This window comes from Microcaecilia unicolor, chromosome 10 (genome assembly GCF_901765095.1).
Source record: "Microcaecilia unicolor chromosome 10, aMicUni1.1, whole genome shotgun sequence".
In the NCBI taxonomy this organism is placed as follows: domain Eukaryota; kingdom Metazoa; phylum Chordata; class Amphibia; order Gymnophiona; family Siphonopidae; genus Microcaecilia; species Microcaecilia unicolor.
Window position 1 is genome coordinate 207896237 of NC_044040.1, and position 24967 is coordinate 207921203.

The window sequence follows — 24967 nt, forward strand, 5'->3', positions numbered from 1 at the left end:
CAGTGGAAGCTCTTGTGCTAGTCAGTGTTAATAACGTAGTTCACACCTGAAGAAGAGAGATTGAGGTTCATTATTTCTAATCCAAATAATTGTCTGTGAGACAGGCCCCTTAGTTGAAGAGCAAGTCAGTAGGATAAGAAGGAAACGGAATTGCTGATTTCTGCATAAGAAACGTGTTTAGCCTTCAGGGTAGGGCAAAGAGAAGAGGACGTGTATGTAGCATGCAGCCACTTCTGGAGCGAATGGCTTGGCAGCACTTAATGCTATAATTCGGTGGTTGTTATTTTGGGGCGAAGTGAGGCACAAGGAAGTTGACTTCTGATGTTTGACTCCTGTTTTGGGATGACTTCTGATGGGTGGTCCTTGCTGTATACCTGCAAGGATTGTTAAAGGAAGGCCAAAATGTTTTGTCTTGTTTAAAATGCTGTTTTAAGCTTTAATCGCTGTATAATGTACAGCGTTTTCTTCTCAAACCAATCTGTTAGGATCAGTCCTGAAAGAAAAATGTAAATGTCCTTCTGCCAGTTTCTGAATTATGCAGTATCAGTGATATTTTAAAATTAGCACAAGTACATTTCCTGACACAGTAACCAGTTCTGCTGTCAGTCTAGTCATTTTTAAAAATTTTGATATACCAAAAAAAAAAAAATACTTGGATAGCAAAACCTAGTGCAGGGGAGAGCAGTGGGAGGTTCTGAAGTTTATTAGGATTTATTTGGCTATTTTTTTTTGTTATATTTGTACCCCGCGCTTTCCTACCCATGGCAGGCTCAATGCGGCTTACATGAGGCAATGAAGGGTTAAGTGACTTGCCCAGAGTCACAAGGAGCTGCCTGTGCCTGAAGTGGGAATCGAACTCAGTTCCTCAGTTCCCTAGGACCAAAGTTGGTCTAATTGGTCTAATTATAGAGAGCTCGGCAAATTGGAGTTGTCAGTTAAGAAGGCGGGTGTGTGGAAGCAAACATATTTTTGGCCATTCCTGTCAGAGTACAGCCTGGATGGGGAGAGCATGTTTTCTTTCCCAGACACCCTTGGGACATCTCTGTGCTACTTTCTGTTTGATACACACTGTGCAGCTAAGGTTATTGCTAAAGTTATGAAGGCTGCACATTTTGTTATGTCTCTATTATAACAACCATCAGAATGGGCATTTTTTTAAAAAATGTTTCTTTTGACACGACACTTCCTTTTGTATCTTTCACTTTGAGTTCAGTTAGAACTGGAGCTGGGATCTGATGCCATGAACATTTATTCACAGCTCAATGGGGATTTTTCTCCTAATCCCTCTCTGTTTACTCCCTCCGCTGAGAGGGGGGGGGGGGGTCATGCATCAAAGCTGCTTCAGAAATAATTGCAATTCTGGACCCTACACCCACCTGCTAGGTGTCACCGTTAACAGATCGACCATAGCTCTGCCTCGCCAACATCCCCAGGTGACCTGAGAGGTGGAAAACCAGGCGCCTCTGAATGGCCGTGTGCCATGGTCGACTTGAGCGCGCGTTCTGTCTCGGCACCCCATCAGTTTAAGATCTTGTGGGGAGAATGACATTGAAGAAGTTTTGATAGGGGTACTCCATGCGTTTATTATTTTTGTTTATATGAATTTTGCTCACACTTTTCAGTAGTAGCTCAAGGTGAATTACATGTGTTAGTCTGATTAAGGATATGATCTGTACTAAAACTACTTTAGTGATTTTTCTTTGCATAGATTACATTTTTGAAGGTAAGGGAAGGTGCAGGAATCTTGAATTTAGCATGTGCCTTTTCCAGTAGTAGCTCAAGGTGAGTTACATTCAGATATACTACTAGGTATTTTCCTGTCCCTGGAGGGTTACAGTTTGTGCCTGAGGCAATGGAGGGCTAAGTGTGCAAGATTGTAAGACTAGCAGTGGGATTTGAACCCTGGCTTCCCTGTTGCTCTAACCATTAGGCCAGTGGCTCCCAAACCTGGTCCTGGAGGCACCACAGCCAGTCAGGTTTTCAGGATACCCACAATGAATATTCATGAGAGAGATTTGCATGCAGTTACCCTGCAGGTTCTGGATTTGAACTTTCTACCTAAGATCCTAAATTTGACTTCCACATATTCCTATGTACCATTTTCACATGTACCAGTACAGCTGGTTCCTCCCCAGCACTGTCTAAAATCTTATCTAGGTAACATGTGAGATCCATCCCTTTGCACTAGGCAGTCAAGTAACCAAGCGATCCTTATGTCCACCATTCACTCAGCTATCTACATGCCTAATTATTGAGTCTCCTTTGAGTCCTTTGCTGCTTGGGTAATGGAGGTTTAAGTATGATCTTGCTGATTTTGTGGTGTTTCTGGGTGATGGGTCGATGAGGTCTGTCATGTATCCTGGTGCCTCGCCGTAGATGATTTTGTGAACTGTCGTACAGATTTTGAATGCGATACGTTCCTTAATTGGAAGCCAGTGCAGTTTTTCTTGGAGTGGTTTGGTGCTGGTGAGTTTAGCTTTGGACTCTAGTTGGAGGTTACGGTCAGTTGTTACTCCGAGAATTTTCAGGCTGTCTGAAATAGGGAGGGTGTTATCCTGGGGTGTTAATGTTTGTGGGTTTGTATGTGTTGTATTAGGATGAAATTATGAGACAGTGTATTTTTTCTGTGTTGATTTAGCAGAAATCACCAATAAAATCAAGCTCAGTTTAAACATCATTAACTCATGGGCAAACACATTCCAACTAGGGGATGTATAGTGTGACGTCATCAGCGTAAATGAATGGATTAAGGCCATGTGTAGGTAAGACTTTGGCGCGTGGGACCATCATGAGGTTGAAAAGGGTTGGTGATAGTGGGGATCCTTGTGGTACTCTGCAGTCTGGTTTCCAGGGTGACGATATGTTGGTGCTTGATTTCACTTGGTATATTCTGGTGGTTAGAAAGCCCTTAATCCAGTTGAGAGTGTTACCACCAATTCCGAAATAGTCTAGGAGTCTTAGCAAGATATTATGGTTAACCATGTCGAATGCTCTGGACATGTCAAATTGAAGGAGGAGAATGCTTTTGCCTATAGCTATCTCCTGTTTGAATTTGGATAGGAGAGTGAGGAGTACTGTTTCGGTGCTATGTTGTGGTCGGAATCCTGATTGTGACTGATGTAGTATAGTGAATTTGTTTATGTAGTCATTGAGTTGTTTGGTTACCAGTCCTTCCATGAGTTTGACTACTAATGGAATGGATGCTACTGGGCGGTAGTTGGTGATGCCGTTTGTTTGTTTTTTTTTTCTTGATGTCTTTTGGTATTGGGGTGAGTAGGATGTTGCCTTTTTCTTTAGGGAAAATACCCCGCTGAAGCATGAAATTTAGATGGGATGTGGGATCTGTTATGAAGCGGTGGGGGGGCAGATTGTATTAGGTAGCTGGGGCAGATGTCCAATTGACAATGGCTTTTGGAGTATTTTTTGATCGCCTGAGTAACTATGTTGGCACTGAGGAGAGCGAAGTTTGTCCATAATCGGTCCGCCGGGTATTCGCCAGGGGTGGGGTCCAGCCCATTTATGAAGTTTTCTATGTCCGAGTTGTCCAGAGGTAGGGTTTTGCGTAGATTAATAATTTTTTCGTTGAATATTTAGCAAGATTATCTACAGATGGGATGTCGGTGTTGGTTGTGGTGACCGGTGTTGTGTCTAGTAATTTATTCACGAGATGGTATAGTTTCTTCGTGTTGTTGTAGTCTGGCCCGATTTTGGTTTTGTAATATGACCTTTTGGTCTGTCTTATTGCATATTTGTATTTCTTTTGTATCTGTTTCCATGTGTTGAGTGTGTGTTTTTGTCTTTTATTTTTTCCATGCGCGTTCTAGTCTTCTTGATTGTGGAGGAGTGGCCTAGTGGTTAGAGCACCGATCTTGCAATCCAGAGGTGGCCGGTTCAAATCCCACTGCTGCTCCTTGTGATCTTGGGCAAGTCACTTAACCCTCCATTGCCTCAGGTACAAACTTAGATTGTGAGCCCTCCTGGGACAGAGAAATATCCAGAGTACCTGAATGTAACTCACCTTGAGCTACTACTGAAAAAGGTGTGAGCAAAATCTAAATAAATAAATAAAATAAATAAATTAAGTTGCACTGTTTACACTTTTACTGAGCTGCCCTCAGCTAAGCCTGTGGCTCCTGCTGCCTATTTCTCTGAGACACTATCAGCTAAGTTTGCAAGTTCTGCTGTCTGGCTTTCTCAGACCTAACTTAAAGCATTGCATTTTCACCTGCTTCAGACAGTCAAATATTTATTTATATTTTATAACTTATTAATTGCCTTTTTGAAGGAATTCACTCAAGGACGTGTACAGCAAGAATAAGTCAAACATAAGCAATAGACAATTACAGTAGTAAAAATATTCAAATAATACCTTGTATGAGCACAGTATACTACATTACAATGTCAACACAATACACAATAAAACATTTTATTAGCATAGAATGTAAGCAAAATGGAACACGTACATAAGATGGAGCAACATGTTAGAAAACAAGGGGACTAATTTCAAGAAAGTTGCAGTTGAGGTCAGATGGTGTTTGAAAATTATTTGAGCTAGGGTAGGATTGTAGAAACACACCCTGCTATTTATAGTATGTGCAGCCGGTGTGACTAGCAAGTTAGTTACTTCTTCCGTTAAAAGCCTGGTTGAAGATAGAAGAAGAAACTGTGAAATAGTTCTGAGATTGATCTCCAGGTCATGTTTCACTAAGATCTGTGTCCATCAGTTTGTTTTCCACAGTGAGGGGAGGCCATTTATTTATTTGCACGTTCTAATAATTAACGCAGTGGGCCTTGCGGCAGAGAATGTGTGATAATGGCATTAGCACAGCTAACCATTAATGAGAGTTTAACTGTCTGTACAGTCAAAACCATGATAGAATTTCAAAACAGCAAGGGATAAACACACAGGAGCCCTAGATAGCTAGAGGAAGGAATGAAAGCAGAAAACTTAAATGATGTTCAAACAAGGCATAGAGATATGTAACCTGTACAGAGTGGCATAGAAAGATGGGGCAGCAGGACAGACTAGATGGATCATGCTGGTCGTTCATTATCTGCTGTCATTTACTATGTATGTTGCTATATATAGATGTTTATTAACCAGCCAGAGTTTGGGAAATGGCGGCACATGGAAATACTTACATTTTGTAAGATCACAAAGAGAGTTAATGGCAGTACTCAGATTATAACTCAGGATTCAAAAAAATGCTACTTGACTCTCCTCTGGCTTTTTGTGGACCTTTCCCCTTGAGGCTTATTTTCGAAAGAGAAAAACGCCCAAATTCCGACCTAAATCGGGAGATGGACGTCTTTCTCTTGTGGGTGCCCAAATCGGTATAATCAAAAGCCGATTTTGGGCGTTTCCAACTGCACTCCGTCGCGGGAATGCATAAAGTTGACGGGGGCGTGTCGGAGGCGTGGTGAAGGCGGGACTGAGGCGTGGTTATCTGCTGAGCAGAGATGTGCATGCTCGGCCGATAATGGAAAAAAGAAAGGCGTTTTCAGAGAGAATTTAGGTCACTTTTGTTGGACCCGTTTTTTTCACGAACAGGTCCCAAAAAAGTGCCCTAAATGACCAGATGACCACCGGAGGGAACTGGGGATGACTTCCCCTGACTCCCCCAGTGGTCAGTAACCCCCTCCCACCAAAAAAAAACCGAATGTTAAACACTTTTTTCCCAACTTGTAAGCCAGCCTCAAATGTCATCCCCAGCTCCGTGACAGCAGTATGCAGGTCCCCGAAGTAATTTTAGTTTAGTTAGTGCTGTGCGGGACCCATGCAGAGAGGAAAAATCGGAAGAAAAAAAAAAAAAAAAAACAACAAGCAAGTGCAGTCAGGGACGTCTAAATTACCACAATAGTAAAAGGGGGACTCGAACCAGCAACCTTCTGATTACAAGCTCAGTGCTCTAGCCAGTGAACCACATTACTCAGGTGCTTAGATGTCCTTCCCTTTCCATTAAGTCCCTCCAAGTTTCTGTCAGCCAATCACCACTGTTTAGCTGACACAGATGTCAGCTAAATGAGCTGTGATTTGCTGACAGAAACTTGGAGAGACTTAATGGAAAACAAAGGACATCTAATCAGTGGTGCACTGGCTAGAGCACTGAGCTTGTAATCAAAAGGTTGCTGGTTCAATTCCCCCTTTTACTATCTTTTAATTTGGAGGTCCCTGACTGCACTTGCTTGCTTGCTTTTTTTTTTCTTCCGATTTTTCCTCTCTGCATGGGTCCCGCGCAGCACCAACTAAAGTAAAATTGCTCTGGGGACCTGCATACTACTGTCATGGAGCTAGGTATGATATTTGAGGCTGGCATAGAGGCATCTCAGGGGGACCAGTGCACTACGAATGCTGGCCCCTCCCACGACCAAATGCCTTGGATTTGGTCGTTTTTGAGCTGGGACGCTTCGGTTTTGATTATCGCTAAAAAACAAAAACGCCCAGCTCAAAAAACGCCCTAATCCAATGTATTTTCGAAAAAAAAAGATGGACGTCCATTTTTTTCGAAAATACAGTTCGGCCCGCCCCTTCACGGACCCGTTATCGGAGATGGACGTTTTTACAAATGGGCGTTCGCGTTCGATTATGCCCCTCCTTGTGTGTTCACTTCTATCTGGTCAGCCAGGCAACTTGGCACCCTGGATGGATCCTTTGGAAAGGCAACAGGGACAGAAACTTCATTGGAGTTTAGTGGTCATTTCTTTGGGCCTGAGCATATTAACTTCTGTGGCCTACTTGAATCCAGAATCCTCGTGAGATACTGATACCAGGCCCCAAGACTATCCCACATTTTATCATTTTAAATATTAAAGTTGTTATATACTTACAAATAGAAATATATTCAGAGAGAGAAAGAATTGAAAAATAAAGCTAGATTTAGGAGCGGGAAGGAATGGATCTGTTTGGCATTTGCTGGGTACTCTCTATTCTTGGGTTGGACACTGTCAGACAGAATTTTGGGGGCTTGATGGAGCTTTGGGTTTGATCCAGTATCACTGGCCAGTCCTTCTAAGGCAGCTCTGTCAATCAGGAACTTAGCATAATCTCCCTTTACTAGTGGCCTACCTCATATATGGAATACTATTTGCACGCTTTATTACAGAAATAAGTAGATGCTTTACCATTAGTTTCTAATTAGTGACTTTCACCGTTAACATACAGGCCCCTTGCACAACGTAATTCACAGTGCAATTCCAAAACAGGTAATCAAGTTCTCTAATCTGAGATATTCTGACTTCCAAGGTACAGACCACAGTCTATGTAGCTTTCATATACTATCTAATTCCCCCATCAGCCTCACAGTTTATTTTATTTTTGTTCCATTTGTACCCCGCGCTTTCCCACTCATGGCAGGCTCAATGCGGCTTACATGGGGCAATGGAGGGTTAAGTGACTTGCCCAGAGTCACAAGGAGCTGCCTGTGCCTGAAGTGGGAATCAAACTCAGTTCCTCAGGACCAAAGTCCACCACCCTAACCACTAGGCCACTCCTCCACTGTTGCTACTATTTGAGATTCTAATCCACTAGCAACATTCCATGTAGAAGTCGGCCCTTGCAGATCACCAATGTGGCCGCACAGGCTTCTGCTTCTGTGAGTCTGACGTCCTGCACGTATGTGCAGGACGTCAGACTCACAGAAACAGAAGCCTGCGCAGCCTTCTACATGGAATGTTGCTAGTGGAATAGCAACATTCCATGTGGAATCTCCAATAGTAGCAACATTCCATGTAGAATCTCCAATAGTATCTATTTTATTTTTGTTACATTTGTACCCTGCACGTTCCCACTCATGGCAGGCTCAATGCGGCTTACATGGGGCAATGGAGGGTTAAGTGACTTGCCCAGAGTCACAAGGAGCTGCCTGTGCCTGAAGTGGGAATCAAACTCAGTTCCCCAGGACCAAAGTCCACCACCCTAACCACTAGGCCACTCCTCCACTGTTGCTACTATTTGGAGTCGGCCCTTGCAGATCACCAATGTGGCTGCACAGGCTTCTGCTTCTGTGAGTCTGACGTCCTGCACGTATGTGCAGGACGTCAGACTCACAGGAACAGAAGCCTGCGCAGCCTTCTACATGGAATGTTGCTAGTGGAATAGCAACATTCCGTGTAGAATCTCCAATAGTAGCAACATTCCATGTAGAATCTCCAATAATAGCAACATTCCATGTAGAATCTCCAATAGTATCTATTTTATTTTTGTTACATTTGTACCCTGCACTTTCCCACTCATGGCAGGCTCAATGCGGCTTACATGGGGCAATGGAGGGTTAAGTGACTTGCCCAGAGTCACAAGGAGCTGCCTGTGCCTGAAGTGGGAATCGAACTCAGTTCCCCAGGACCGAAGTCCACCACCCTAAGCACTAGGCCACTCCTCCACTCAATTGCTGACTGCAGACCTTGGCTTGTCTGCCTGTACATAACCCAGACCTTAGCCTCTTGACGTTAATCTAGCAGGAGGGTACTTCATCCTGGGCTCTTGGTCAGTAACTTTCCCAACCAACTGGCACCGAATGTATTTCTAATGGCAACATTAGAAATTCTGTTTCCAAGCATCTGAGCTAAAGTAGTTCAATCTTTTTTTTTTTTCTTCAATAAATTCATAAACAGCTACACTTGGTCTCCTGAGCCATCTCTGGTTTGTGTATGTTACTGTTTTGTTGTCACGGTCAATTCTAATGTTTTAACTTCTACCCTGTGGACTCTCCAACTCTCATATTAGCAATCTAATGTTATATGAGCTGTACCGAATAGCATATTTTACTATTTGTCCAAATACAAATAATGAAAAATATTATTTGTCCAAATATGAATAATGGGCATTGAACTTTAACATAAATAATAAAAGAAGCAACGTGGAATCAGAGATCATTTTGGTAGGATTTAGCACAGTAGAGCCCTGGATAATTTGTATTGGAATTTAAATCACTATTTGACCGAATACAAATTTTTCAGGGCCGAATCGAATACGAATATTCGGTACAGCCCTAAGTTATTCATAGACTATCATTTTTTGCCCCATAGATACATCTACTAATGGCTAATACAAATCTGATGCAGTAGTTCCGTAGTAGAATTTGTCATTGCAAAGAACTACCTGGAAAGCTAAGAAGCCATGTCTTGCCAGCACAGGAGAAACTCATCATGACATCTTGGTATGACCAGTAGGGTTTACAGGCCAAGATGAAGTTACTACTACTATTTAGCATTTTATAGCGCTACAAGTCTGGAGGCCACTCCTCCACACCACAGTTTATTAGGAGGGAATGTAACCCTGGTTACTACTACTACTACTACTATTTAGCATTTCTATAGCGCTACAAGGCATACGCAGCGCTGCACAAACATAGAAGAAAGACAGTCCCTGCTCAAAGAGCTTACAATCTAATAGACAAAAAATAAATAAAGTAAGCAAATCAAATCAATTAATGTGTACAGGAAGGAGGAGAGGAGGGTAGGTGGAGGCGAGTGGTTACAAGTGGTTACGAGTCAAAAGCAATGTTAAAGAGGTGGGCTTTCAGTCTAGATTTAAAGGTGGCCAAGGATGGGGCAAGACGTAGGGGCTCAGGAAGTTTATTCCAGGCGTAGGGTGCAGCGAGACAGAAGGCGCAAAGTCTGGAGTTGGCAGTAGTGGAGAAGGGAACAGATAAGAAGGATTTATCTGTGGAGCGGAGTGCATGGGAAGGGGTGTAGGGCGTAGTGCATGGGAAGGGGTGTAGGGAAGGACAAGTGTGGAGAGATACTGGGGAGCAGCAGAGTGAGTACATTTATAGGTTAGTAGAAGAAGTTTGAACAGGATGCGAAAACGGATAGGGAGCCAGTGAAGGGTCTTGAGGAGAGGGGTAGTATGAGTAAAGCGGCCCTGGCGGAAGATGAGATGGGCAGCAGAGTTTTGAACCGACTGGAGAGGGGAGAGGTGACTAAGTGGGAGGCCAGCAAGAAGCAGATTGCAGTAGTCTAAACGAGAGGGGACAAGGGTGTGGATGAGGGTTTTGGTAGAGTGCTTGGAAAGAAAGGGGCGGATTTTACGCCTATGCTTCCATTTTGATCCACTGAATGTTTATCGGTCTTTTTTTTTTTTCCTCTTAGTTAACTTCTATTGAAAGAAAATGTTGCTTGTCTACACTGTTGACCTTAAGCTGGTAAATATTGTGCAGTCAGTACCATAGTGTTCAATCCATTTGAATTGAACCCATCCTGAATTTAGCTGCATGGTCTTGTGCTGTTTGTCATCATGAAGCACTTGGCTCCAGGGTCACGGAAGATTATGTACGTCAGAACCTGAAGTGGCATTGTGAGCAGCCCTTCTCTCTCTGCTGACTTTTTTTTTTGCATGCGTAATTTAATTTCTATTATTGAAAGCATGAAATGAGCAGGTCGAGGAGTATCACCTCTGAATTCAAGCTGGTAACTTGTGCAAGACCCACCCAGTCAGAGGAGCAGATTGCAAAATGCAGGGTCAGGATTCTACCAGATGTAAAATGTATCCAAAACCTGATGAGCTCACAACAGCTGTCCCCCAAGGCTTTGATATTTAAGATTCCTATCCTGTTTTCTGAGCTTCAGGCTTAAGCTCAGAGTACGCTTAAAACAGAGTAATGCAGCTGAAAAAAATGCTATTTTAAACCCAGCAGTGGAAGCCGTGATCTGTTTTTAAGCCAGTCATGATGGGGTTTCTTGCCAGGAGCTTGTTGGTGGACGGTACTTAATGATAGGAATCAAGAGCGGTAAATATGTAGTGGGGAATTGGACATTCTTTCTTCCAAATACTAGCTGCCTAATTGAAGGTTAATGGAAAATCTACAGGGAGCATTCCAATGAAAAGCTTTCTCTAGAGGCATGCTGACTGCATGTTTTCTCTGAAAAGGAAAACTTAAGAATAGCCATACTGGATCAGACCAATGGTCCCTCTAGCCCAGTATCCTGCTTCCAACAGTGGCCAATCCAGGTCACAAGGACCTGGCAGAAACCCAAATAGTAGCAACATTCCATTTCACCATCCTGAAGCAATAATATATGGACTTTGCCTCCAGGAACTTGTCCAAACCTTTTTTTTTTTTGTTAACCCCAGATATGCTAATTGTTGTTAACCACATTCTCCAGCAGCAAATTCCAGAGCTTAACTATTCTTTGCGTGAATAAAATATTTCCTCCTACTTGTTTTAAAAGTATTTCCATGTAACATCATTGAGTGGCCCTTGGTCTTTGTACTTTTTGAAAGAGTGAAAAATCGATTTACTTCTACCCATTCTGCACCACACGGGATTTTGTAGACCTCAATTATATATCTCTCCTCAGCCATCTCTTTTCAAAGCTGAAAAGGAAATCATGTAGTCTCTTGTCAGGGCAAGCACCAAGTCTCTGGTGATGCCCCATTTAGAGTACCATGTGCAAGTCTGTCAACAAGATGTAAACAAGGTGGAGTTGGTTCAGAGGGCGGCTACAAAATTAGTAATCTGTTTCTGTCATAAAACAGATAAGGACAGGCTTATAACCTCAACATGTATACACTGGAAGAGATGCGGGAGAGGGGGGATATGGTAGAGACGTTTAAATACCTCAGTGGTGTTAATGTACAGGAGGTGAACCTTTTTCAAATGAATGAAAACTCTGGAATGAGGGGGCATAGGATGAAGTTAAGAGGAAATAGGCTTAGGAGAATCTAAGAAAATACTCTTTCACAGAATAGGCTTCCTGAGCCATTACGTCTAGCTCCATCCCTGGCTGCCTTCAAATCCGGGCTAAAGGCCTACCTGTTTGATGCTGCTTTCAACTCCTGACTTGTAACTTTTATCTTATCCTTATGTGTCCGTCCCCTATCCTTTTTGGTCCTGTCTGTTTGTCCTGATTTAGATTGTAAGCTCTTTTGAGCAGGGAGTTTCTTCTTCGTGTTCAATTGTAAAGCGCTGCGTACGACTGGTAGCGCTATAGAAGTGATTTATAGTAGCTATAGTAGTAAAGTGGTGATAATATTTAGCCATCTCTCTGACGTCATGTTCACCTTTCTTTAAATTAGTCACCTTATTCTCTTACCTATCTATTTGTTCCATCTGTGCTTATACCCTACACTATCAATTAAAATGTTCTGTTGTGTATTGTGTTGATATTGTAAGTAGTATACTATGCCATACGCTTGTATTTTATTTGAATATTTTCACTGCTGTAATTCTCTTGCTCATGTTTGGTTTACTCATACTGTACACAGCCTTGAGTGACCTCCTTCAAAAAGACGGTAAATAAATCCTAATAAATTTAAAAAAATGCATGGAATGGCCTCCCGGTGGAGGCCGTGGAGACGAGGATTGTATCAGAATTTAAGAAAGTGTCAGACAGGCATGTGGGATCCCTTAGAAAAGGAAGAGTTACTGAGGATGGGCAAACTGGATGGGCCATTTGGCCCTTATCTGCTGCCATGTTTCTATGTGTCTTGATCACCAAATGCAGTGCCAGCCCCAGGATGCGTAATCTGTGACTGCTGAGTGACTCAGTTCTGACTGTTTCACTGTCCGTCATGGTGTTCTGTGGTACCAATTGAGCTGATTACCAAAGACAGGAAGAGGGCTACAAATATATGGGTCATTCCATGTGAAGTGGTCTGGTGGTCCCTGCACGACCATCACGGATTTTGATGAAATTTTCTGTGAAAATTCATACATCTCCCCAATGAACATTGGTAAAGTTTTCAGGATATGTACAATGAATATGCATGAAATACATTTGCATGTATTGCCTCCATTGCGTGCAAATATCTCATGCATATTTATTATTCAAACATTTTTGTTGATTCTGTATTTTAATATTAACCTAATTAAATAGTCAATATTTAATTTGTAATATTATGGTGCTCAGTACATACCCATATTGCTACTGCTGGGAAACTATAGTTTCCGATGAAAATCATCTTAACAGTAGTGCTACAAAACTTTATCTGTGGAGGAGTGGCCTAGTGGTTAGGGTGGTGGACTCTGGTCCTGAGGAACTGAGTTGGATTCCCACTTCAGGCACAGGCAGCTCCTTGTGACTCTGGGCAAGTCACTTAACCCTCCATTGCCCCATGTAAGCCGCATTGAGCCTGCCATGAGTGGGAAAGTGCAGGGTACAAATGTAACAAAAATAAAATAGATACTATTGGAGATTCTACATGGAATGTTGCTACTATTGGAGATTCTACATGGAATGTTGCTATTCCACTAGCAACATTCCATGTAGAAGGCTGCGCAGGCTTCTGTTTCTGTGAGTCTGACGTCCTGCACGTACGTGCAGGACGTCAGACTCACAGAAGCAGAAGCCTGCGCGGCTACATTGGTGATCTGCAAGGGGCGACTTCTACATGGAATGTTGGAATAGCAACATTCCATGTAGAATCTCAAATAGTAGCAACAGTGGAGGAGTGGCCTAGTGGTTAGGGTGGTGGACTCTGGTCCTGAGGAACTGAGTTCGATTCCCACTTCAGGCACAGGCAGCTCCTTGTGACTCTGGGCAAGTCACTTAACCCTCCATTGCGCCATGTAAGCCGCATTGAGCCTGCCATGAGTGGGAAAGCGCAGGGTACAAATGTAACAAAAATAAAAAAAAATGTTAAATATATTTAAAAAAATCATTTATCTCAAATTGTTGCATAATTGAACTGTCACAAAGTGCTTTCCCCAGCAGTAACTTCATATTTATTAAGGATACTCCAGAAATGGCTTGAGAGATGCTGCATTAAAAGATGTAACTTCAAAAACAAGTATAACCATTCATTTAGAGCAGGGGTGGGCAATCTCGGTCCTTGAGGGCCCCACAACCCAGTAGGGTTTCAGGATTTCCCCAATGAAGGTGCATGGAATCTTATTTGCATGCACTGCCTCCATTTTATTGGGAAAATCTGGAAACTCAACTGAGTTGCTGTCCTCGAGGACCGAGGTTGCCTACTCATGGTTGACAGGGTCAGTTCCTGATAGTCTAGAGCAGGGGTGTCAAACTGGAGTCTGGTTTTCATGCTATCCCTAATTAGTATGTATTCAAAATACAACTATGACCAATTGCAAAAGTGTTTATTCAAATTATAAAAAAAAGTAATAAAAATTATCCAAACGTCTAAAAAAATATATTGCAATAGTGCTGTTGCCCTACTCATGTATGCACATATACCTAAACTATTAAAACACTAGTAAAACATGCCCGTTTCTGGAGCAAATGAAATGGGCGCTAGCAAGGTTTTCCTCCCTTACCCCCCCCCCCCTCCCTCCCTACCCACCCCTTCGGCGTTGTGAAGCCACTGACCGCCATTGTTCCGGACCTCGTCAACGGATGCCACCTTCATCTCCCGAGTCCTTGTTGGTTGTAAACCCACTGACGCCATTGCTCCGCCCTCGACGTCATCACGTTTGACACAAGGGCGGGGCCCAGACACAGCGATTTCGTTGGCTTCACCACCATGAACCCTTCGAACCGGAAGGAAGTGCCCGCAGGTACTGACAGTGACGTCGGTGTCCTCAGAACGTTCAGGGTGAGTTTTATTATATAGGATAGAATAGCATCAATGAAGTAACAATTGCAATTGAATCTGTGAATATATTGTGGAAACCTATGTGATCCCTGAAGAAGGTTTTTCCGAAACTTGGCCAGGTTGGGGCCTGTTTCCATTAAAGTTGACATTTGGATAAACTCTTGCTGTGTTTCTCCTTCCTTGGGTCACTGCTGCTGTTTGGTTTGTCTGAACATCATTGCTTATCCCAAATGACCAACCTGAACCCTACATTACAGGAAAATAAAGTGCATCCTGGTAAGCCATTTAAAAAAATGATTAAGCTAAACTTGAACTTTGAGTATGTAGACTCTGATCTTTCAAGTGTGAGGGAAGCTGTTCCCACAGTGTGGCTATAACTGACACAAAGACATTGGCGAGGTGAGTATGGAACTTGGATATTAGCACGAACAATGAAACCCTGTGATGTACTTCTGCCCTATGTGTCAATATCACAATTTATACTTCATGCAGAAAAATATAGAAAGCAGATTGTTGATCAGTGAGAAAAGGGATTGCATGAGAAAAGGCGGCTGAGGGGTGATATGATAGAGGTATATAAAATAATGAGTGGAGTGGAAAAGATAGATATGGAGCGTCTGTTTACGCTCTCCAATAATACTAGGACAAGGGGGCATGCGATGAAGCTGGAGTGCAGTAAGTTTAAAACAAATAAGAGAATAGTTTTCTTTACTCAGCGCGTAATTCGACTCTAGAATTCGTTGCCGGAGAATGTGGTTAAGGCGGTTAGCTTAGCAGAGTTTAAAAAGGTTTGGACGGCTTCCTGAAGGAAAAGGCCACAGAATGTTATTAAAGGAACGTAGGGAAAAATCCATTATTCCTGGGACAAGCAGTACAAAATGCTTTGCTCCGTGGATCTTGTCGGGTGATTGTGACCTGGATTGGCCACTGTTGGAGACAGGGTGCTGGGCTAGATGGACCTTTGGTCTGTCCCACTGTGGCGATGCTTATGTCTTACATCACAATTTATACTTCATGCAGAAAAATATAGAAAGCAGATGTTGATCAATGAGAAAAAGGATTGCATGCGCACACTTCTAAGCATAGTACTTTACAACAGTATTGATGCTGGTGCTTAAGAGAAACCAGTTTAATTTCATTATATGATGAGTTCAAATACATACACAAGTGGAGGAGTGGCCTAGTGGTTAGGGTGGTGGACTTTGGTCCTGGGGAACTGAGTTTGATTCCCACTTCAGGCACAGGCAGCTCCTTGTGACTCTGGGCAAGTCACTTAACCCTCCATTGCCCCATGTAAGCCGCATTGAGCCTGCCATGAGTGGGAAAGCGCAGGGTACAAATGTAACAAAAATAAAATAGATACTATTGGAGATTCAACATGGAATGTTGCTATTCCACTAGCAACATTCCATGTAGAAGCCTGCGCGGCTACATTGGTGATCTGCAAGGGCCGCCTTCTACATGGAATGTTGCTAGTGGAATAGCAACATTCCATGTAGAATCTCAAATAGTAGCAACAGTGGGGAGCGGCCTAGTGGTTAGGGTGGTGGACTTTGGTCCTGAGGAACTGAGTTCGATTCCCATTTCAGGCACAGGCAGCTCCTTGTGACTTTGGGCAAGTCACTTAACCCTCCATTGCCCCATGTAAGCCGCATTGAGCCTGCCATGAGTGGGAAAGCACAGGGTACAAATGTAACAAAAAAAAAAAAATCCTTAAGACGCAAAAATGCGCTAATAGCACAGATGTGCCTAAGAAATGAAGCACACCTTCGCTCCTTGTTTAATACGTGAATCAAATGACAATTCCTTATCCAAGAGAATACCTAGAATAACTGAACTATCCTGCAGTTCAATAATGCTTCTTAAAATCAATGGTGACAAGATGTTGGCCATAAACCCAGATGGCTGTAGATTTCAATTGATTTAATATTAAGCCTCTGCGTCTAAACATCCATTTTAATTGAGAGAGGTCAAGTGGAGTGTAATCCATTTAGTAAAGCAGTTGCATGTTACTGGCATGGAAATAGCCAGTGACACTATGACGGGGGTGGCCAAAGGACTAAGAAAAAAAAGTTAAAAATAGTTAAGCCAGAACCCAGCCCTTTGAGACTCCACAGGATAAAGGATAAGAACTTGCTTGTCTGACATTGCTGTCTGGATGTTTCAACGCCACCTGAAATTAAACATGACCAAAACCGAGCTTCTCATTTTTCCCCCCAAACCCACCTCCCCACACCCCCCCGTTTTCTATGTCTGTTGATGGCTCTCTCATTCTCCCTGTCTCCTCAGCTCAAAACCTTGGGGTCATGTTTGACTCTCTTCTCTCTCCTTCTCTGCTCATATCCAGCAGATCGCCAAGACCTGTCGTTTCTTACTTTACAACATCCGTAAAATCCGCCCCTTTCTTTCCGAGCACTCTACCAAAACCCTCATCCACACCCTTGTCACCTCTCGTTTAGACTACTGCAATCCGCTTCTTGCTGGCCTCCCACTTAGTCACCTCTCCCCTCTCCAATCGGTTCAAAACTCTGCTGCCCGTCTCGTCTTCCGCCAGGGTCGCTTTACTCATACTACCCCTCTCCTCAAGTCGCTTCACTGGCTCCCTATCCGTTTTCGTATCCTGTTCAAACTTCTTCTATTAACCTATAAATGTACTCACTCTGCTGCTCCCCAGTATCTCTCCACACTCATCCTTCCCTACACCCCTTCCCGTGCACTCCGCTCCATGGATAAATCCTTCTTATCTGTTCCCTTCTCCACTACTGCCACCTCCAGACTTCGCGCCTTCTGTCTCGCTGCACCCTGCGCCTGGAATAGACTTCCTGAGCCCCTACGTCTTGCCCCATCCTTGGCCACCTTTAAATCTAGATTGAAAGCCCACCTCTTTAACATTGCTTTTGACTCGTAACCACTCGCCTCCACCTACCCTCCTCTCCTCCTCCTTCCTGTACACATTAATTGATTTGATTTGCTTACTTTATTTTTGTCTATTAGATTGTAAGCTCTTTGAGCAGGGACTGTCTTTCTTCTATGTTTGTGCAGCACTGCGTACGCCTTGTAGCGCTATAGAAATGCTAAATAGTAGTAGTAGTAACCAGTGGCGTAGCCAGACTGCCAATTTTGGGTGGGCCTGAACCGAAAGTGGGTGGGCACAAAATTTTCTCTCTACCCCCCCCCCCCCCCAGCAAAATTTAGTCACACTCAGATGCATTTGTCACACAGGGTAAAGTGCTGCTTTTCAGTGCATCAGATTTCAGACAATTTATTTAATAGCCTAATCCTTTTCAGTGAGCTTTCAGAGGCCAAAACCTCCTGCCTCAGGCCAGTATAATGCTGTTACGGTATCCTCGCCTGACCTAAGGAAGGAAGTATTGGTCTCTGAAACTTCATTAACACAGGTACCATATTACTTTATCCTAAATTAAAAATAAAATTATTTTCTTTACCTTTCTTGTATGGCCGTTTACTTTTTCTCATTGTGTCGCTCCCAGTCTCTAGATTCTGCTTTCCTTCGTTTTCGCTTAACTCTTCTGCCACGGTTTCCTGGCCATTTCTCATTTTTCTCTCCTTTTTCTTTGCTTTCTTCAATATTTTTCTGCCTCTCTCTGTGTCCAGATTTAATTCATTCTTACTATCCATTCTTTAATTTCCTTCATCTACTTATGGCTTTTTATCTTTTTCTCACCCTTGTTCTCCCCATGCCCCTTCCTCTTATTCTCCAATCTTTCACTACTCCCCCTTTCCATGCAGCAGCTCTCCTCTTTCTCTCCCCATCCTTCCAGCGTCTCCCCTCTCTCTCCCCATCCTTCCGTCTCCCCTCTTTCTTTCTCATCCTTCCATCCTGTGTCACCTCTTTCTCCCTACCCTTCCATCCAGTGTCTTCCCTCTTTCTCTCCCCATCCTTCTACCCATCTACCCTCTCTCCTGATCCTTCCATCTAATGTCTCTCTCCCTCCTTCTAACCAGTCTATCTCTCTACCCTTTTCTGTTCAGTGTCCCTTCTCTTTCCACATCCTTCCAGTCTCTCCCCTTTTCTCTGCATCCTCCCATCTGTTTTCCCTCTTTCTCTGCCATCCTCCCATCTGTTTTCCCTCTTTCTCTGCCATCCTCCCATCTGTTTTCCCTCTTTCTCTGCCATCCTCCCATCTGTTTTCCCTCTTTCTCTGCCATCCTCCCATCTGTTTTCCCTCTTTCTCTCCCCATCCTTCCGTTTTCCCTCTTTCTCTGCCATCCTCCCATCTGTTTTCCCTCTTTCTCTGCCATCCTCCCATCTGTTTTCCCTCTTTCTCTCCCCATCCTTCTGTTTTCCCTCTTTCTCTGCCATCCTCCCATCTGTTTTCCCTCTTTCTCTGCCACCCTCCCATCTGTTTTTCTCTGCCACCCTCCCATCTGTTTTCCCTCTTTCTCTGCCACCCTCCCATCTGTTTCCCTCTGCCACCCTCCCATCTGTTTTCCCTCTTTCTCTGCCACCCTCCCATCTGTTTTCCCTCTTTCTCTGCCACCCTCCCATCCGTTTTCCCTCTTTCTCTGCCACCCTCCCATCCGTTTTCCCTCTTTCTCTGCCACCCTCCCATCCGTTTTCCCTCTTTCTCTGCCACCCTCCCATCCGTTTTCCCTCTCCCGATTCAGGCCCACCAGCCCCAGCTCCCATTGCCGGCCACTGCTGCTTTGCCTGATGAGCAGCAGGGCCGGCGCTACAAAAAGAAGAAGCGCTCAGCTGACTGAGCTGAGCGCCAACGCAAACGACGACTCGACAAGAAAAAATGTTTTTTAAAAAACGCGGCACCGCAGGCAGCCTCGAAGCATTGGCTGCTGGCTCTGCAGGCTCCGCCCGTCTCTTACGTCAGGGCAGTGCCGTAAGGAAAAGTGGGTGGGCGGGCCAGAACTGAAATTACCCAGGCCCACCCGTAGCTACGCCCCTGGTAGTTACTAGAAAAAGAGTCCTCCTGTGCCCTAAAGATTGAGAATTGGTTTTTGGGGGTTTTTTCCCCCCATATCTAATTTAGGACAGTGTCTGCTATCCTAAGTCCTATCAGATGACAAATGAAAAACTGATGATCAATTAAACACAGTAGAAAGGTCTAAAAAGACCAAAAGAACAGATTTCTCTGCATCAACAGTAGCAAATATGTCATATTTTAAAGCAATTAGGATAGTTTCAATGCTGTGTCTACTGCTGCTTGTCCCTGTTAAGCAGGGACTGTGTCTTACGGGTTTGTGTACAGTGCTGTAGAAATCATAAATATTAGTAGTAATAGTAATTAAAAGCTGGCTAAGGAGTAGGTGGGGGAGGACTAGCAGGCTTCTCAGTCCGAGTCACATCTAGAGGACCAGCTGTATCAAAAAAGGGAAAAAGCTAGACGTTTTTGCTTGCGTGAAACGGAGGCATCGGCTATTCCATCCAAATAGTCCGAATCTTAAAAATAAATAAAGGCAGCAAAGTCGCTAGCAGAATGTAATGAAACTAAATTAGAAAAAGCTGTGAACAACTTGGGCAAGTTTCTTCGGTTGATTTAGAGCTAGGTTGAATCAGGTTTGGATAATAATATAATTCACGTAAGACGTGAGTGTAACATTTCTCCAGTATCCTGGTGATTTTATTCATGGAATAATGTTTGTTATGGTTACCAGATGCTTGTTCTAAGTTTGGCATGGTACTGATGTGGTGTTGAGGAAGTATTCCACGTTTTATGTATTTAGATGCTACATAAGAAGAATTAGTGTATATACTCATTTGGTTGATATATCAGAATTGATCCTAGGAAGATGTATCCAATGAAAATACTGCCCTTTGTGTTTTCTGTATGTAGATCTGAAAGGTAAAGAGCCATTTTAATATCTTCGTCTATTTTATCCAACAGGTCATCTTTCACGATGTGAATACATTGACGGAAAAGCTGTTTCCAATAGTTGAAGCTATGCAGAAGCACTTCAGTGCGGGATCCGGAACATACTACAGTGACTCCATATTTTTCCTTTCAGTAGCTATGCATCGCATAATGCCCAAAGGTAAACAGTTTATCTTGAGGTTACTGAAGGCACTTGAAGTCAAATAAAGAAGTAAATACAAAAGCCAATTAGAGCAGTGCTCTGATGAGCTTGACTATTTTTAGTTTGGCCTGTTAGTTTTTCTGCAGTACTCAACACTAATAGCATGCAGATTATATATGCGCTGTTACCATTGAGCATTGAGAAGTTATTTTTCAGACCCCCCTCTTCCCTCTACGGCTCCCTGACGCTGATTAGTGGTGCGAAAGGAGGCGCCTTCCGAAAGAGGTCCAGGCTAGAATCTATCCCCTATCAATAAAGTTCCGGTCGCAGCCCGTTGGCTTCTTTCCCCAGCCGTGAGCCGGCTTGCGGGCTGCCAGCTGTCTGCTGTCCCTCTGCCTCCTCAAGATAATGTGGAGCTGCTACCTCCGGAACTGGTGACCAGGACATCCATGTCGGGATTTGCGGGAATGTAGTACCTTAGAATCTCTTTTCAGACACCCTAAAGCAAGCTTGTAGCTGGCTTTAGGTTTTCAGCGGTAAGGGCGGGGTTTAGTTTATGCACTGTTTCTGAGCATTGGGAGGGAATATCTAAGGACCTCTTTTACATAGGATTGACTATGCTACTTGTGGCCATTTTTGTAGCTTCATCGAATGCCCCCTAGTCCTAATATTTTTGGAAAGAGTAAACAAACGATTCATGTCTACCCGTTCAACTCCGCTCATTATTTTATAGACCTCTATCGTATCTCCCCTCAGCCATCTCCTCCAAGCTGCTCATCTGGATGTGGCACGGTTTCGTAGAGGGGTGCTTCGGCTCCATCCTCCCGTGCGTGCACCTTGTCCAGCTTGGCTAAGGTGGTTTCAGCGTTTCACCTAAACCAACCTATTTTCTTGCCCTCCTTTGTTGAGGAGGAGTTTCCAGAATCTTTTGGGCTTTTGCCCGACATTACAGGCTGGATGTGGCTGCCAGGAGGGACGCACATTTTGGAGCTTTGTTGTAGGGCCATCATTCGCTGTGAGGAAAGCTTTTGTTATTCCCATTGCGGTTTGCCATACCGCTTTGGAAGCTTCAAATACTGAAGAGAGGCAGTGGAGCAAGCTGGTATGAGGCACTGAAAAAAGTGTGCTCTCTTTCTCCCTCTGCTGGTTGATGGACTACAATACCACGAGCCTTCATTTGCGTCTACCCAAGAGTTTTCCTGTTATTTTTATACCCTCTTAACAAGTCAGCCCAGCCCAGATAGTCCTCAACAAGGGGTCAAAAATTTCAGTATTTTCTGAAGATCAAGTGGGGTGGGGGGACGGGGACAACACATTCTGATTACTAGATGTTGCTGCTGAGCATTCAGAATGGAGTTGTCTTAATCCAAAATAGGTATAACCCATGCCAGGTTATCCTTAATCAACAGACTTGATTATTAGATCCACTTTGACTGACTCTATGGGGTCGTTGCAGGGTTGTAACCGAAGACGGTCAAACTTGATTCAGGAACCTCTCCAACTTTTTTTGGGTGCCTCCCAGGCTTTTCTGAGAGTGGTATGCAAGGCTCACTGGGGGAGGTTTGGGGGGGGGGGGAAGAGGAGAACGCATCAATGGTGTGTAGAGCAAGAGTCTTTCCATTAAATCTAGCAACAAATGAGCCCTTGAAGAGTGGGCTATGTCAGTCTACTTGCAGGTGGAGATAAAGGCTGAAATCTGCCCATGTATAGTAACATAGTAGATGACGGCAGAAAAAGACCTGTACGGTCCATCCAGTCTGCCCAACAAGATAACTCATATTTGTTACTTTTTGTATATACCCTACTTTGATTTGTACCTGTGCTCTTCAGGGCACAGACCGTATAAGTGTGCCCAGCACTATCCCCGCCTCCCACCACCGGCTCTGGCACAGACCGTATAAATCTGCCCAGCACTATCCCCGCCTCCCAACCACCAGCCCCGCCTCCCACCACCGGCTCTGGCACAGACCGTATAAGTCTGCCCAGCACTATCCCTGCCTCCCAACCACCAGCCCTGCCTCCCACCACCGGCTCTGGCACAGACCGTATAAGTCTGCCCAGCACTATCCCTGCCTCCCACCACCGGCTCTGGCACAGACCGTATAAGTCTGCCCAGCACTATCCCCACCTCCCAACCACCAGCCCCGCCTCCCGATCTTGACTAAGCTCCTGAGGATCCATTCCTTCGGCACGGGATTCCTTTATGCTTATCCCACGCATGTTTGAATTCCGTTACCGTTTTCATTTCCACCACCTCCCGCGGGAGGGCATTCCAAGCATCCACTACTCTCTCCGTGAAAAAATACTTCCTGACATCTTTTCTGAGTCTGCCCCCCTTCAATCTCATTTCATGTCCTCTCGTTCTACCATCTTCCCATCTCCGGAAAAGGTTCGTTTGCGGACAGTCTTTGCCTCAGCCAGCTAGGATTCCTCTATCTCTAGCAGGTGGTGGGTGGTGTCCCAGCTCTTCTGGGCTCAGCTGGTTGTTCGCTCCCTTTCTGTGTCTCAGTCTGGTTGAGCTTGGGGGTGCTGGACATTTTAGGCAGCTGGTTTGGGGGTACACTTGGTGCCAGGTCCCTCCTCCCCCCCCCCCCCCTTCCTTGTAGCTGAACTTCTCTGGACTTCTCCTTCCTCACAAAAAAAAAAAAAAAAGTAAGCCAGAGGGAGATTTTACTCATTGCATCCTTTGGGCACTGTAGTTTGCGTTCTGAGAGAGTGTGTGTGTGTGTGTGTGGGGGGGGGGGGGGGGGGGGGGCTCCTCGGTTTCCTTGGCTCTGCCTTGTTGAGAACCAGCTTGGGGAAATCATGACAACATGAAGGCGGTAAGACTGGCATTGTGGTGATCCAGACCTGCCTCTTTCCTTGCCAACTGGGTGGATACAACATTCACAGTCCCTAAGAGGGAAGGAGTGTTGGTCATTACTGAAGAGTATCTCCTTGCTATCTCGAGTACTTTTATGTCAGAATCTGGAGAAAGAAGAAGAAGAAACAAAACAGCAAAGATGACCAACAAAAACAAAAAATATAAAAATAAAAAATATATATATAAAAAACGTCACCATTTAAAATTAATCATAAAATATGTATTTAAAATATAAACTGAAGCTGTAGTGCTCAACAACTTTGTTTCCAGTACAATTGAGCGCTACAGCTTCAGTTTATTGACACACATATTGTTTTTACATTTGGATAGAATTAATAATCAACAGACGACAGAGAAGACTCCTGTTGCAGGCCAGTACGGCCGAAACACAGCTGTGTCGAGTCCCTTTCTCCCTGCTACAGTTTGGCTAATAAAGTTGATTCTTCATTTTTACATCCAAAGTGTCGTCTTTTTTTATGTAATTTTTTGATTTTGATGGATTCATCTTTTAAATACATATTTTATGATTAATTTTAAATGTTGACGTTTTTTATATATTATATATATTTTATTTTTTTTATATTTTTTGTTTTTTGCTTTTGTTGGTCATCTTTGCTGTTTTGTTTCTTGTTGATTTCCTTGCGAGGACTGGTTTCTTCTGTTTTTTGTACTACGTGCGGTTGAAGAATCTGGAGAAAACCATGGTTCAGTAGCTGGACTAGAGAGCACGGAAAGTGGGGGGAGTAAGAGGGAAAATCTTAGTATTCACTGTACACCCAGATAATAGTGGGTTATGATTTTCCCAGAAGTAAGTGGAACTAAAAAAAAAAAACAAACCTACAGGCACAAACAAATGGTTTAAAAATGGTGTAAGGTCTTAACTGAAGTAAATCAGACTAATATTCCACTTTAAATTCCTGAAAATCTGCTGGCATCCTTGTAAAGCTTTGTCTTTGCATTGGGGTACTTAACCTCTGTCAGTGTGGCCTTAAAAACGTTTTTCAGGGAGCAACTCTTAAGGCTTGAAAGCCACATCCTCGGCAGTGAAAGGGTTTCCTGCACCTCCCCTGCCACGCAGCCTAATTCTCGTGAGACAGGATGAGTTTAAGCCTTTGTGAGCTATTTCTAAACTTAGTTGCTGGGGAGATATTTTGGTAGATAATTACATGGCATCAGACACAGTAATTTTTTCTCAGCACTTGACTGCTCATGAAGAAACGAAGCCTTTCTGAGTAGCCCGCCTCTTCCACCCAGCACTGCTCTAGCACAGTTCTTGGGATGAGTCACTGGCCTGAATCTTTTTCCATGTCTTACTGTGATGCCTTATTACTTGTTAAACTTATATAGCTTGAGGCTATAACCAAATAGTTTTTATTTTTGATCTACTGTATGTTTAAAATCTGCATGGTGGTCTGCCACATATTCTTGCTTAGGCCAGCAGTTAAGGGTTGGCTGAGAGAGGGAATGTCCTTGATCTAAATGGTATGGGGTAGCTACGGGATAAGTTTTTACTTCCAGTAAATCCTAGGGTTGAGACGAATAGCTAAAACTTAAAAGATGCTTCAGATAAAGGTCTTTCTAGTAAGGGACTAAGTGCAAGAGTTGAGTTGAGGTGGGGCTGT

At 43.7% G+C, this 24967-nt stretch overlaps 1 protein-coding gene across 2 annotated transcripts in view; it reads left to right on the plus strand.

The window, feature by feature from the left end:
- The window catches only part of LOC115478301 (xyloside xylosyltransferase 1-like), a 142124-nt gene that overhangs the window by 22436 nt on the left and 94721 nt on the right, over positions 1 to 24967 (plus strand). For both annotated transcript variants that reach the window (XM_030215599.1, XM_030215597.1), the window contains exon 2: positions 20353 to 20500. In XM_030215599.1, coding sequence (XP_030071459.1) covers positions 20353 to 20500 — 148 coding nt within the window. The remainder of the gene's footprint in view (positions 1 to 20352; positions 20501 to 24967) is intronic.